This window comes from Clarias gariepinus, chromosome 21 (assembly GCF_024256425.1).
Source record: "Clarias gariepinus isolate MV-2021 ecotype Netherlands chromosome 21, CGAR_prim_01v2, whole genome shotgun sequence".
In the NCBI taxonomy this organism is placed as follows: Eukaryota; Metazoa; Chordata; class Actinopteri; order Siluriformes; family Clariidae; genus Clarias; species Clarias gariepinus.
In genome coordinates, this window is record NC_071120.1 from 21,872,728 (window position 1) to 21,885,458 (window position 12,731).

The 12,731-nt window shown below is 41.3% G+C and overlaps 1 protein-coding gene across 1 annotated transcript; it reads left to right on the plus strand.

Annotated features, from left to right (window-relative positions):
• The first annotated feature begins 241 nt into the window (after positions 1-241).
• Positions 242-11,732, plus strand: pik3ip1 (phosphoinositide-3-kinase interacting protein 1). The gene is made up of 6 exons (XM_053481433.1): positions 242-459; positions 889-1,017; positions 3,432-3,548; positions 7,083-7,253; positions 7,360-7,438; positions 10,083-11,732. The coding sequence occupies exons 1-6, from the start codon at positions 387-389 to the stop codon at positions 10,297-10,299; spliced, it is 786 nt and encodes a 261-aa protein (XP_053337408.1). The 5' UTR covers positions 242-386; the 3' UTR covers positions 10,300-11,732.
• Positions 11,733-12,731: the final 999 nt, after the last annotated feature.

The following is a 12,731-nucleotide window of genomic DNA, read 5'->3' on the forward strand; positions in this document are numbered from 1 at the left end:
GAGCGTATACGTGAATGAGATGTCGCGGTTGTTGTTTTGTGTACATTTACCTTGACATTTACATACATTTGTCTTTTGTACAGTTATCACTGACAGAAATAAGCATTAAAAGAGAACACAAACTGTGTTTTTCGCACTTGGAGACGATTTAATACTGGGGGGCGGTTCACGCGCTCCTAACTACAATCCAGTAAACCGAGTGCGCCTGTGAACGCTGCATATTAACTGCCTTTAACGAAAACAAAAAGCGCTGCGCAGATCAGGGAGAGGTTTATTAATCAGCGTGCATCATCTTCTACAGATCCAGATCGTTTCACACTGTTGTTGTTGTTTTTTTTAAAACCTCGATTCATCATGAACTCCAGCTGTTAGCAGGTTGATTTAAAATGGCTTGTCTTGTGCACTTTGTCTTTTTGCTGTGCCTTGTCTCGGGATCCTGTCCCTCTTCTCTTTTTGAAGGTAGGAGACCTTTTCTTCTTTGTTGAGTTTGTGCAAGAAAGTTTGTTTTTGTGCAATACACAAGAAACACAGTCTGTTTATTCACATGCGTTCATTCTAGTCTGACATGCATGCTTTATTGTAGATTTATTAATATTTTCAGATTGCACCAAATTTACACTAAACTTTTTTTTTTATTAAAGCAATAAAAGCAGCTCAGATCACTCACATGACATGTAACCTCAGTGTGTGTGTTGTGTGTTGTTTTGTGTGTAAACGTGTTGAATGCTTGTTTTGTTTAAAAAAAAGAACCTATGAAGTAAACACCCTAGCCATTTAACCCTGCCAAACCACGTGACTTCCTGAGCACTCCAGAGGTCCCTGCTGCTCTGTAAGAAATGAGTGTATTGATTTTTCTCTTACTGATCTTTCTGATATTGATCTTCGCAGAGTGCATAAGGGGCAACGGCGTGCGGTATCGGGGCGAGCAGCAGAAATCCTTCACAGATACTCTCTGCCTGAACTGGAACAGCACGACCCGGGACTATGACGTCAGACAGTACCCAGACCTGGCTGCAGGTGAGAGGATGTCGGTAATCTGACGCTACAAACTGTAAACCTAAAACCACACACGCACCCAGACCTCGCCACAGGACAGGAGAAAGGAATAAGAGTGAGAGAGAAATAAACAATGCTAACTATATATAAAACATTGGTCCCAGATGGGGACACAGGTTTAAGAGACAAAAACAGAGAGGAGAAGTCCAGTATCTGTACTACACACTGAACTCAGACTTGGACATGAAATCTAACACTACACATTACAGACTACACAGAACTGGACACTGAAGAGACACTACACATTACACACTGTATTTAGACCTGAACACTAAAGGGACACCACACATTACACATTGGACACTGTAGCCAGACTTGGATACTGAGGAGACATTACACATTGGACACTGAAGAGACACTACACATTACACACTGTATTTAGACCTGAACATTGAGGAGACATTACACATTACACACTGTAGCCAGACTTTGTCACTAACGAGACACTACATATTACACATTGGATCCTGACGGGACACTACACATTGGACATTGGACACTGACAAGACACTACACATTGGACATTGGACACTGACGAGACATTACACATTAGACACTGACGAGACACTACACATTACACATTGGACACTGACGAGACACTACACATTACATATTGGACACTGACGAGACACTACACATTACACATTGGACACTGACGAGACACTACACATTACACATTGGACACTGACGAGACACTACACATTACACATTGTAGCCTGACTTGGACATTTAGGAGACATTACACATTGGACAATAAGGAGACACTATACATTACACGTTGTACAATGTAGCCAGACTTAGACACTAAAGAGAGACACTAAAGGGACAGTACACATTACACACTGTAGACAGACTTGGATACTGAGGAGACATTACACATTGCAAACTGAAGAGACACTACACATTACACACTGTAGACAGACTTGGATACTGAGGAGACATTACACATTGGACACTAAGGAGACACTACACATTACACATTGTAGCCAGACTTGGACAATGAAGAGACAATACACATTACACACTGTAGCCAGACTTGGACACAGAGGAGACAGAGTTTGAAATCTAACACTACACACAGCAAACTGCACACTACACATTACACACTACTCACTGCACTCTAACATGGACATGGGTTAAAGAGCAAGAGACAAAAATCTAGCAATACACAATATTTACTGCAAACTATGCACTACACAACCTGAATGCTGAGGAGACACTTCAAAATCCAACACTACACATTACACATTCCATCCAGACCTGGATGCTGAGGAGACACACTACGCACTAAACATTACACCCAGCCCGGGACACAGGGGAGAGACTCTGCACACTATGCATGACTATACATGGTGAGATCTATCACCACACACAAACTACACAGCGCAGTGTTCATTTGTTCATTGGTGCAAAAGGAAGCATATGACGGTGGCCACGTAGAAGTATTGCTGCAGGCTTAGTGTTTGCTCAGCAATTTTATATTTCATGCTCCTTTAACATGCTTCTAGTCATGGCGTTGGGATTATTTGTATCTGAGCTCACTGTCAATATTAGCCTTCCACTTATTAAAAGCAGGCACACAGTAAACATAATTGTGTGTATATACAGTATATTTAATACTGTACTGTACAAACATTGCTTTTCTTGAATGCCTGCTTGTATGACTTTCTATCTTATACTGAACGTTTAAATATGATGTAAATATTTTATCAAGAACAAAGTCATGGTTGAATAAACAATATACTCCTTCTAGTAATAAAACAGTCATTTCCTTTGACATGATAAAAGGACAAAGATTAGGAACTCATGCCAGATGCTTGAGAATTGGCCTCCAATTGTGAATATGGTTTGGAGGACCTCTTAATAGTTATACTGAAAGTATGTGAATTCACTTGTCTTAGTACAGACTTAATCAACAGTTTACTTGAGACGTGAGACGTGATGTCTTCACCGATGAGCCACACTCAAGGGTATTTTTATAAAGGGAACACTTTTTTTTTTTTTTATCAATCTGGGACAAAACGTTTTGAAGTTTCCCTTATTTTAAAAGATGGGATTTTTTTCCTAGGAGACACATTAGGAAAAAAACAGTAGAATGATTATATGAAGCAAGAACAGCATATGTTTAACAGAGCTGTAACCGGTTGCATTATTTTGTAGCAGTGCCAGCCATGTGACAAGTCCAGGACGCTAAAATTATCATCTTGGTATTTCACAAGTGCCCTGGATTTCTTCCCTATGCACTTGGACATGACTTGGAGAAAAACAACAACAACAAAAAACTTTATTACTCTTCTGCCTTTGAATAGCATTATTTTTTAGAATCTTCCATTCAATTAAATCTCTTTTGGTTTATGTGTTGCGTTTCTCTTTAGGTGTAGGGGACCACAACTATTGCCGTAATCCTGATGACTCAGATGAGCCCTGGTGCTATGTTTCCGGAGCAGATGGACAACTCCAGAGAGAAACATGTGCTATTGAGTCATGCCAAGGTAGACATCTTATTAAACCTGCTCATAACTGATCTAAAGTACTAATATACAGACATAATCAGTAGATCATGTATTTTTAGCGAAACACTTAAGTTCGGCAAGATGCCGCTACTGTATGCGTCTATTGAAATGCAGAACGCAGCGTCCACAAACAAGCTATTAATACAGACATCATCTGTTTCTTTGTTCTTTGGAGATATTGTTCACGTAACACTGTGTATAATGAGTTAAGGAAGGAGTTTCCAGTGCCAGTCAGAGGTGCATAGGTGCTAATGTACATTTTCCAGTCTAAGGATGGAGAACTTGGTGATTTCTGTGGGGGTTTTTTAGGGTTGGGGGAGATCTTATTTTTAGCCCTTGTTTTTATTTTTATTTTGCCCCCATTTTAGGGCTTGATTTTACTCCTCGTTTTTAGCTTAGTTTTTTTTTTTTTTATCCCTCATTCGAAGTTCTCGTTCTTTAGCCCTTGTTTTCTTGTTTTTTAGCTTTAATTTTTTATCTCTTGTTTTTTTAGTGCGTCGTTTTAGCTCTTGTTTTTTCCCCTCTTGTATTTTAGCTCTGATTGTTCAGTTCTTGCTTTTTGGTTGTAGCATTTTAGCTCAAATTTTTAGCCCTTGTTTTAGCCATTGTTTTCTTGTTTTTACAACCCATAATTTTAGTTCTTATTGTTTTTAACCCTTGTTTTTTTAGTTCTCATTTTTTAGCACTTGTTTTTATATCTTGTTTCTTAATGCTTAATTTTAGCTCTTTTTTAACCTTTGTATTTGTTTCTAGTTCTTATCCCTTGTTTTTTTTAGCTCTCATTGTTTAGCTTTTGTTTTTAGCCCTTGCTATTAGCTCTCATTTTTATCTCCTTTAAGTTCTTGATTTAAGCTTTTCTTTATTATCTTTTGTTTTTAGCCCTAGTTTTCAGTCATTGCATTTATTGAACATTTTTTAGCTCTTGTTTTTAGCTCTTTTTTTTTTTTTTTTTTTTTGCTCTTGGTTTAGCCTTTGTTTTTAGCTATAGTTTTTAGCCCTGGTTTTTTTAGGTCTCTCTTTTTTTGTGCTTGATTTTAGCTCTCCTTTATAGCCCTTGTTTTTAGCCCTTGTATTTTAGAGGTTGTGTGGGGTGTGTTATTGAGCAAAAAAGTTCTTAGGCATTTCGCACCATGTCCGCTGGCCTGAGGAATGCCTGCTCATTTATCTTGCTGTCCTTTGCTTTTCAATGTAGTGCAAATAATTTTCCCCAGTGAGTGTACACTCTCCACACTAAGGTGCGAGTCTGCCAAGTGTACATTTGGCTGCTTCGCTAAATCATGTTGTGTCTGCCCCATATTTGGCCATCATGTAGTGCTTGTTCTGTAGGGTTTACTAACAAGTCTGAGATTAACATTAATCAGTGTAAGGAAAGGCAGAAAGTGTTTTTAACTCCTCCGTCTTGAAGTCCTTCCTGAAGGTGTTGCTGTACGGTCTGTGAGCGTGTGATCAGGCAGATCAAGTCAAACAGGTACATACGGAACCTTGTCAGGCAACTCTACTTGTCTTGGATTGTGGGTGTTATGTGAAAATGCTTTCCACAGTAACAACCCCTGATTGGTTTGTCATTTCTGTGAACCGTTTAAAGTCAAGACCGTTGGTAAACAACTTTTTTAATAATCGGGGTGGAGCTCAGGGGAGGTGATGGAAAAAAACTGAAGCGAACGGGCGACTGGAACAGCAGTTGTTGTTCTCGGCTCAGGATCTCTCCCTCCCATGAACCCATTACAGCATGTCAAGTGTAGCGCTGCTCTTTTTTTTTTTTTTCTAAGTAAAATCTGTTTTCTCTAGCAAATGGCTCGAAAGTAAATGAATGCGAAAGAGCTCTGTGTTTGCTCAGTCTGTCTGCTAATGGAGGCTTATCGCAGCTGTTGTCATGCCAAAGCTGCGCAATCAGTAGAACTCAACCTAAGCTTTGTCTCTGTGACCAGACAAGACACAACTCAAGACCAGGAATGAGAACAAACCCACAGAACGTGCTACATGATAAGGACAAAATAACATCGGAGTTGTATTGGGATTGTGATAATAAGCACATTAGTGTAAAGGATAATGATTTGGTTCACAGTACCAGTCAAAAGTTTGGACGCACAAACTTTGGAGCTCACTGTAGACTAGAAATGTAGTGATATTTATTTGTTTACTCCCTAATTTAGTCGTGTCCAGTTCCTCCCCGTCACTAGGGGGCTCCCACATTAAGGCTACTAGTACCACTCAGTCGGGAGGGTCGAAGACTATCACGTGAACCACGTGACGCCAGCCGACCGCGTCTTTTCGAACTGCTCGCTCGCGCACCGTTAGGAGGACAGCGCTCTCCGCTGTCTCGGAGGACAGTGCTATCTGCTCCTTCCGCTTGTGTGAGCTCACAGACGCCCCTGATTGGCTCTAGAGCCGTGATTAATGTGTGAGCACGAAGTACCTCTCATCCCTCCCCTCTGAGAGAGCTCGGTTCTCTCAGCTCTCTCTGGACCTCCGACTGCGAGAGGTTACAGCATCACCCGGGAATCAAACTCGCAATCTCAGGATGATAGGGCGAGCACTTTACCACTGCGCCACTCAGAGGTCCGAAATGTAGTAATTTTGTCTGAATCCTACATTGCAAGTGCTAACTCGGCCAAGAATCATGACAATTTCGAAAAACATGGTTTTTGAAAGTTAGACTTGTTCACTTGTTGAATGATGAATGAATGACCCAAACACAATGTTGCAAAAACAACCTGCAGAAACAACTAAAACGCAACCTTTATTTTGAGAATTTATGTCGATTAACATCCATTCCCACAACGTCACCTTTACAACATGGTGTAGAATTCCAATCAGAGCCTCCCGCATACACACAACGTATGTATCTCATGTCATGTGTTGGTACAGTATCTTTCATTCTCTGGCTCAGGCTGTATCAGCCTGGTAGTAGTATTGTATTAGGGGCATTTGTTCATTGTTCTGACATTATTCCATTAATGTAAATCCAACTTTCAAAACCAACCTAATACCAATGATGTCGTTAATGTTCTTAAATTAGACACGTATCACCACAACGTTTTGGCAACCAAAAATTCCTGCTATGAAATAAGTATTAAATAACGTTTCTTCTTTTTCTTCTCTTTTAAATAAACTTTTAGGACACAGTTACATACCTTATTCTTGAGACAATATTGCATTAACTAGTCCAGAATGCTTATGATTGAAGACCCGGTTAATATTTTTCTTGTCGCCGCATGCCATGCAGGATACCATGCCAGAAGTGTCTATGTTCATAATGTAAATTGAAAGAAAATGTAAAGAATTGATCACATTTTTTTAACGTTTATCATTCTTGACATTCAGTTATGTTATGAGGACTGTTATAAGGATTTGTAAGCGCGCAATGTTATGTAGCTTGATCTTTACAAATAGAAGCAAATAGTTTTCCTGCTTTGTGCTGTCGGTGGATTTGAATAATATATTTCTAAACTCACTTTGCTCCTTAAACCCTGTCTGCATGTGCATTCAGGCAAATGACTTTGTAATCCACAGATGAGAACTGCACGGGAGCGGTGACCTGCGTCACGGGTGCCTCCGCGGCAGAGGAAACGACGGCTAAGAAGGAGAAGCCTGTAGAAGGCGGCGCTGCCGTGCAGCCGGTGGTCGGGGTCAGTCAGCGGGTCCGGACAGGACCCAAGAAGAAGAAAGACCTAGGGATTATGGGTAGGTCTTGTGCATAAAAAAAAAAAAAAAAAAAGACTGTAAACTCCTTGTTTAGCTTCTCCCAGAGCCCGATGTTAATAATCTGCTACTGTATGTTCTCCTTCAGGTTATGTCCTAGCCATCGCCATGATGACCATCCTCATCGTCCTGGGCGTAGGAATTACACTGGGCTACTTTTACAAGCGGTTAGTACACACACACACACACACACGCACACGCACATACTGTATGCAGACATGGGAACGAACACACCGCACCAAAGAATTAGGGTCCGAACAGAACAGAACAGAGTATGAGATCAAAACAAGGACATGGACGAGGCAAGGCTTGCAAGGACGAGGGCTTGAAGAAACGAAGCAAGGCCGCGCATGCTGCAAGTCATTTGGTAGAACTGAGTATAATTAATGTGGAAATCTCCTGGCTGCTTATGAGTAATCTGTCAGTTAATCGTTCGTTTATGTTGTCATTCATTTCGTGAGCAGGACCGAGAATCTTATGAAATCTTGTTTTTCGTGTGTAAGGGGTGATTAAGAGCATCTGGAAGTTGTGGAATAAACTTTGTGTTTTTCTGGCCGATTAAGTTTGCCGATGGAATTTTGACAGAAATTGACTGAAACCAGTAAAGTTTGAAATCTACTAGTATATCATAATATCTGCAATGTACAGTATAATATAACAAAGAGGCTTTTGACGGTGCAGAACAACAGACCACAGATACACAACTAGAGTAAAAACTTCCTTTATTTCTCTATATAATCTCCTGCTACACTAATGCACTTATCCCAGTGTTTCACTAGTGCTTGGAAACCATCAAGATAGAACCATGATCGGACTGTTTTTCTTTTTATAAAAATGGAATAACCAGGACAACCTTGTCTTTGTAGGACGGTGCATGACCTCATACTGCCCACTCTATCACTTTCACGTTACAGGAACTCGGCTGGAAGTTATTGCGACATCTCTCGTACAGTCCTGACCTCAATGGCTCAAAGCCATTTGCACATGTCTGGTACAATAAAGGAGTTCCTGGGAGGCAAGATGTAAAGCAGGCAGTCTGATCACGGCTCCAGTGTACTGAGAAAACTTGATGGTATCCAAGCACTAGAGAGACACTGGGATAAGTGCATTAGTGTCGCTGGGGATTATATAGAGAAATAAAGCGAGCTTTTACTCGTCTGCACAATCAATAGTACCGGGTTGACTTGAACACCCCTTGAATAGTACTAAACCAAGTTTTTCTTGAACGATCAGTAATTTACACATGTATTTAAAGTCATACTATTGTCTATATTAATACTACTTAAAAATTTTAAATGCACAAATTCATTGCACTTTTCAATAAGAGCAGAAAGACTATGCATATAGAACCGAATAAAAAAAGAACAGAAAGCAGTTGGTTATGGATGGACACGTGACCGTTCTCCCCAAAAGCTATGCACGAGCTGTGATGATCTCACTCGTTATCTCTGTCGTTAATGCTCATCTGGTGAAGAGCCTCAGCATCAACAAAGAAAAATCGAACAGGCTTACTCGCACAGATACACAGACATTCTTATATAAGCGGTCACCATTCATTATAGCAGCATGATTTCTTTCATACAGTAATAAATAGAGCAGTTAATTCAATTACTACATCAGGAGTTTGCGCACCGCAGAGCTTGGAGTTAATTCCAGACCTCGCTCGAACGGGTCCTGTCAGTGCCCCGAATGAATGAATGAACGAATTCAAGCTCATTGTTCGGTTAACGTGAAGAAAAGCGTAACACTTTGAGGACCAGGGCATGAGAAGTGGACGGGGACAAAAGAAGAAAGGTTGAAGAGAGGGAGGGCTGCAGTCCAAATAGAAGGCTAGGGGAGGAGTGTATCTACTGTATTCTCCATCTTATCACTGAGTAATGGTCCATATTATACAACTGTTAGAAAGTTGGTAAGCAAAGAAGCATTCCATGAGTGCTAATATAGAGTATAATGACACTGGGGCATTTAAATATACGCATCACTTTAAATTTCTTCTAATAAGAGGCAGAATAATAACAGAATTCCAGTTTGTTCGTGCAATTCATCTATCGCCACACTTGCTTCATTTTTTTAAAATTAATTTTTAACTAATATATATGTTTGCATTCAAGGTGGTAAAATGTCGCAGTTCCGCTATAATCCTACAGGTGGCGCACTCTAAGCTACTCACACATTTGCAGGCAGCACAACATCATGTGTAGTAGTGGTGAAATGTTTTGCGAAGTTTGTTTAGATGTGTAACAAAATCTAAAATTGAAAAATAAAAAATCAAATTGGGATATTAATAAAATCGTGATATTAAATATGGAGGCATGACCTACAGTAGGTGTTTGTGATAATATTGTATCAGCTGATCTCTGGTGATTCCCATCCCTACTCTGATTTTGTGATCACGGATGTGATCCAGCTGCGACCTCGTGTCATAGCCGTGCCGATATTCATCACAACAGCACTCCCTCTTGTGGGATGTTGTTTGATTAAAGCTAAAATACAAGTTCCGTTCCGTGTAATCCTTCAAGCCAAAAAACAAACTGACACTTCCCTTAAACAATGGACTAAACAAGTAAGAAGAGGTTAAAGATTAGATTTTTTTACGGTATATACACATAAAGAGGAACTTGGAGCTAAAAAGCCGCCCAGAATCTAAAATATTGATAACCATTGAAGATGCCTTAGAAAAGCACTTATCATGAGTATCATCGTGCGTTATCGTAATTTTGGCTAGCTTGGTCACTTAAGGCGAGAGTTTCGTTTGTTTCCTGGGTTTGTTACCAAATGACAATCTAACTTTTCCTTTTGCATCATTCACAGCGGTCGCGACCTGAAGAAGCAGCACGATCAGCGCGTGTACGAGCGAGAGATGCACCGCATCACGCTCCCTCTCTCCGCCTTCGCCAATCCCACGTGTGAGCTGGTGGACGAGAACACCGTCGTGGTGGCGGCCGAACCGGCCGAGCAAGCGCCTCCGCGAGGCGCCGTCGAGGGCAGCGACCCCCTTATCGACTCCGCGGGCACCCCTGGAGCTTGACGCTTTCCACCGCGGAACCCTAGACAGGACAGGAGCATCTGCACCACCCAACACTACACACCCTCTCTGTTCGTCTCCTGCTTTATGAGAGAAGGGGAAAGCTCTTCACAGACTCCTAGCATCCTCGTCTCTTCAACAGCCATGTTGCGGAGCGGAGGACGCACCAAGACACATCACAGTCAGACGCATGCGAAGGACTGAGGGAGGAGTTGTATAAAAGTGCATGTCAGGATTTTTTTCCATTTTCTTTCCCAAGGCGAATCTTGTTCAAATCTTTGAGAGTAGGATGACCGGGTCTGCATGGTGCGCCGCTAACAAACAAGTCTTATGCACAATTTGGAAATGAAGCTGTGTGTAGTGCGTGTATAACAGGGCTTAATTGAAGTGCTCATTGGGAATTGTGTTCTTTTTTCTGTTTTTCTGATGTTAGTTGAGGGAAAACGTTCAAAAAAAGCGCAGACACTTTTTCCGTCCGTAGCGTTTAACGCTACAGAGTTTTAGCGCTCGGTATTTGAAAGTGGATCTACAGTACAGTATATTCAGCTTGGACAGATCTCTTTCACACACACACACACACACACGCACATGTAGACTGCCTTAATGCATTCAGTCAGAACTGTTTTATGTTATTCTCTCAGAGGATTTTTTTTTGTAGTGTTACTATTTGGGGGTATGTATACAAACACATTCCCGAGAAAGCCAGACGCGAAGATTAGCTGCGCCTGAAAGCATGTTGTGGATCAGGTTAGGGAGGGACGCGCTCTAACTCTGCTCGTGTGCTGTTAGACTGTCCTTGAGCACAGATTCAAGTGTTAAACGTTTGAGACAGGCAACAACAAAAAAGAAACGATCCAGACAGCGCCTCAAATCTGATTCAGATCTTAAATTCTTCGTCTGGTTTACAAATGACAAACTGCCAAGTCTGATTTTTCTGGACTGCATGTTATTTTTAAATAGACTATAGCTATAGTTCTGCAAATTGGTGTAGAGGAGAAAACGTTAACAGATTTTTTATTTATTTTTTCGCCCCAGACATGCTCCTCCACCTATGGCTGTGTTCACATTACTCCAGACCTCATTGTACCATTGTGACGCGTCTGTCCTCTGAAATGGCACGCGCGCTCACATCGATATGTCCCGATGTGCTCTGGGTCAAAACCGTAGACTGTATGAAAACACCATGGGTTTGTGCAAACACTCATTTGGATGTGATTTTAGCAAAAAATATGCTTGTTATTTTGCTCTGGAGGACGGCGAGCAGTTGGCCAGAGGAAGGAAGAGAGCCAGGCGCCTTGCTTTAGGTGTTCGAGACGCTATTGCTAGTAAGGCTCTAAAATCAAAGTCGCGTTTATTCCGTTCTCATTCAAGTCACATGGCCACGCATCGGAACCACATACGAATGCGAATCAGATCCGATCTGAAAAACGTCAGATTTGTGCTTAGTGGCTTAGCACTGTCGCCTTGCACCTCCAGGGTCCGGGTTCGATTCCCACCTCAGGTCTACGTGTATGTTCGCCCCGTGCTTTGATGGGTTTCCTTTGGGTTCTCCGGTTTCCTCCCACAGTCTAAGACATGCAGGTTAAACTAATTGATGCTCCCAAGTTGCCCATAGTGTGTGAATGTTGATGGTCTTAAAAATGGGAAACAATATAATGGTCACCATTGCCCTCCAGGGTCTCTAGTTGGACTACAGAGGTTCCTAGATAAAAGGACAGATAGATGGACTCACATTAGGGTAGAAGGAAAAAAATCGGATTTGAGTCACAGGTAATGTGAACGCAGCCTTTGGGACACTGACCCTCTGAGGACTTTTTGTACACGTTTCCGTCCCCAAGCTTCAGGATCATGAAGGCAAGCGGTCTGATTGGCTCGCAGCATTTCCTCACCATTTGAACACTGTGACAAAAAACGAGCACTGAATTGAAAAACGTTCCATTCCATCTCTCAAGAATTAACCGGAAATCTCGTATGAGAGACGGAAGGAACTTGGCCAGGTTTCGTAACAAAATGTACGGAACTCGAGCGAGAGATCAGGCTTAGGAGACTAGAAGTCAGCGTTCTTTTATTCCTCTTGACTGATCTTAATCTTTCCTGCTCAGGATGTGAAAATAAAAAGGGATTTGAGTAGCGTATTTGCACAGAGAGGTGCGAATGGGAAAAAAACGTCCGTGTGTGTGTGTGATCCAGTCAGAAAACAGATTTGATATTTGATATTGACAGATGAAAGCTGGCTCACATTTGTTCGGGTAAATCCATCATGAGTGGGGGAAAAAAAAGCCTGAAATGTTGGATAAGTTTTTTTCTTTCTTTTTTTAATATGAATCTGGGACGGTATGTGGATCTACGTTCCCAGGGGAATCAGTTAGTTATTTTGGTTTCTGTTCATTTTCTTATGACCTGGAGTCTGTATTCTTTTTTTTTAAATGTCTTCT

Bases quoted from the DNA above. Each gene is read 5' to 3' on its own strand.
- pik3ip1 (XM_053481433.1), top strand. From the start codon at position 387: ATGGCTTGTCTTGTGCACTTTGTCTTTTTGCTGTGCCTTGTCTCGGGA. The intron at 460-888 runs GTAGGAGACCTT...TGATCTTCGCAG, and splicing joins TCCCTCTTCTCTTTTTGAAG to AGTGCATAAGGGGCAACGGC. The intron at 1,018-3,431 runs GTGAGAGGATGT...GTTTCTCTTTAG, and splicing joins GTACCCAGACCTGGCTGCAG to GTGTAGGGGACCACAACTAT.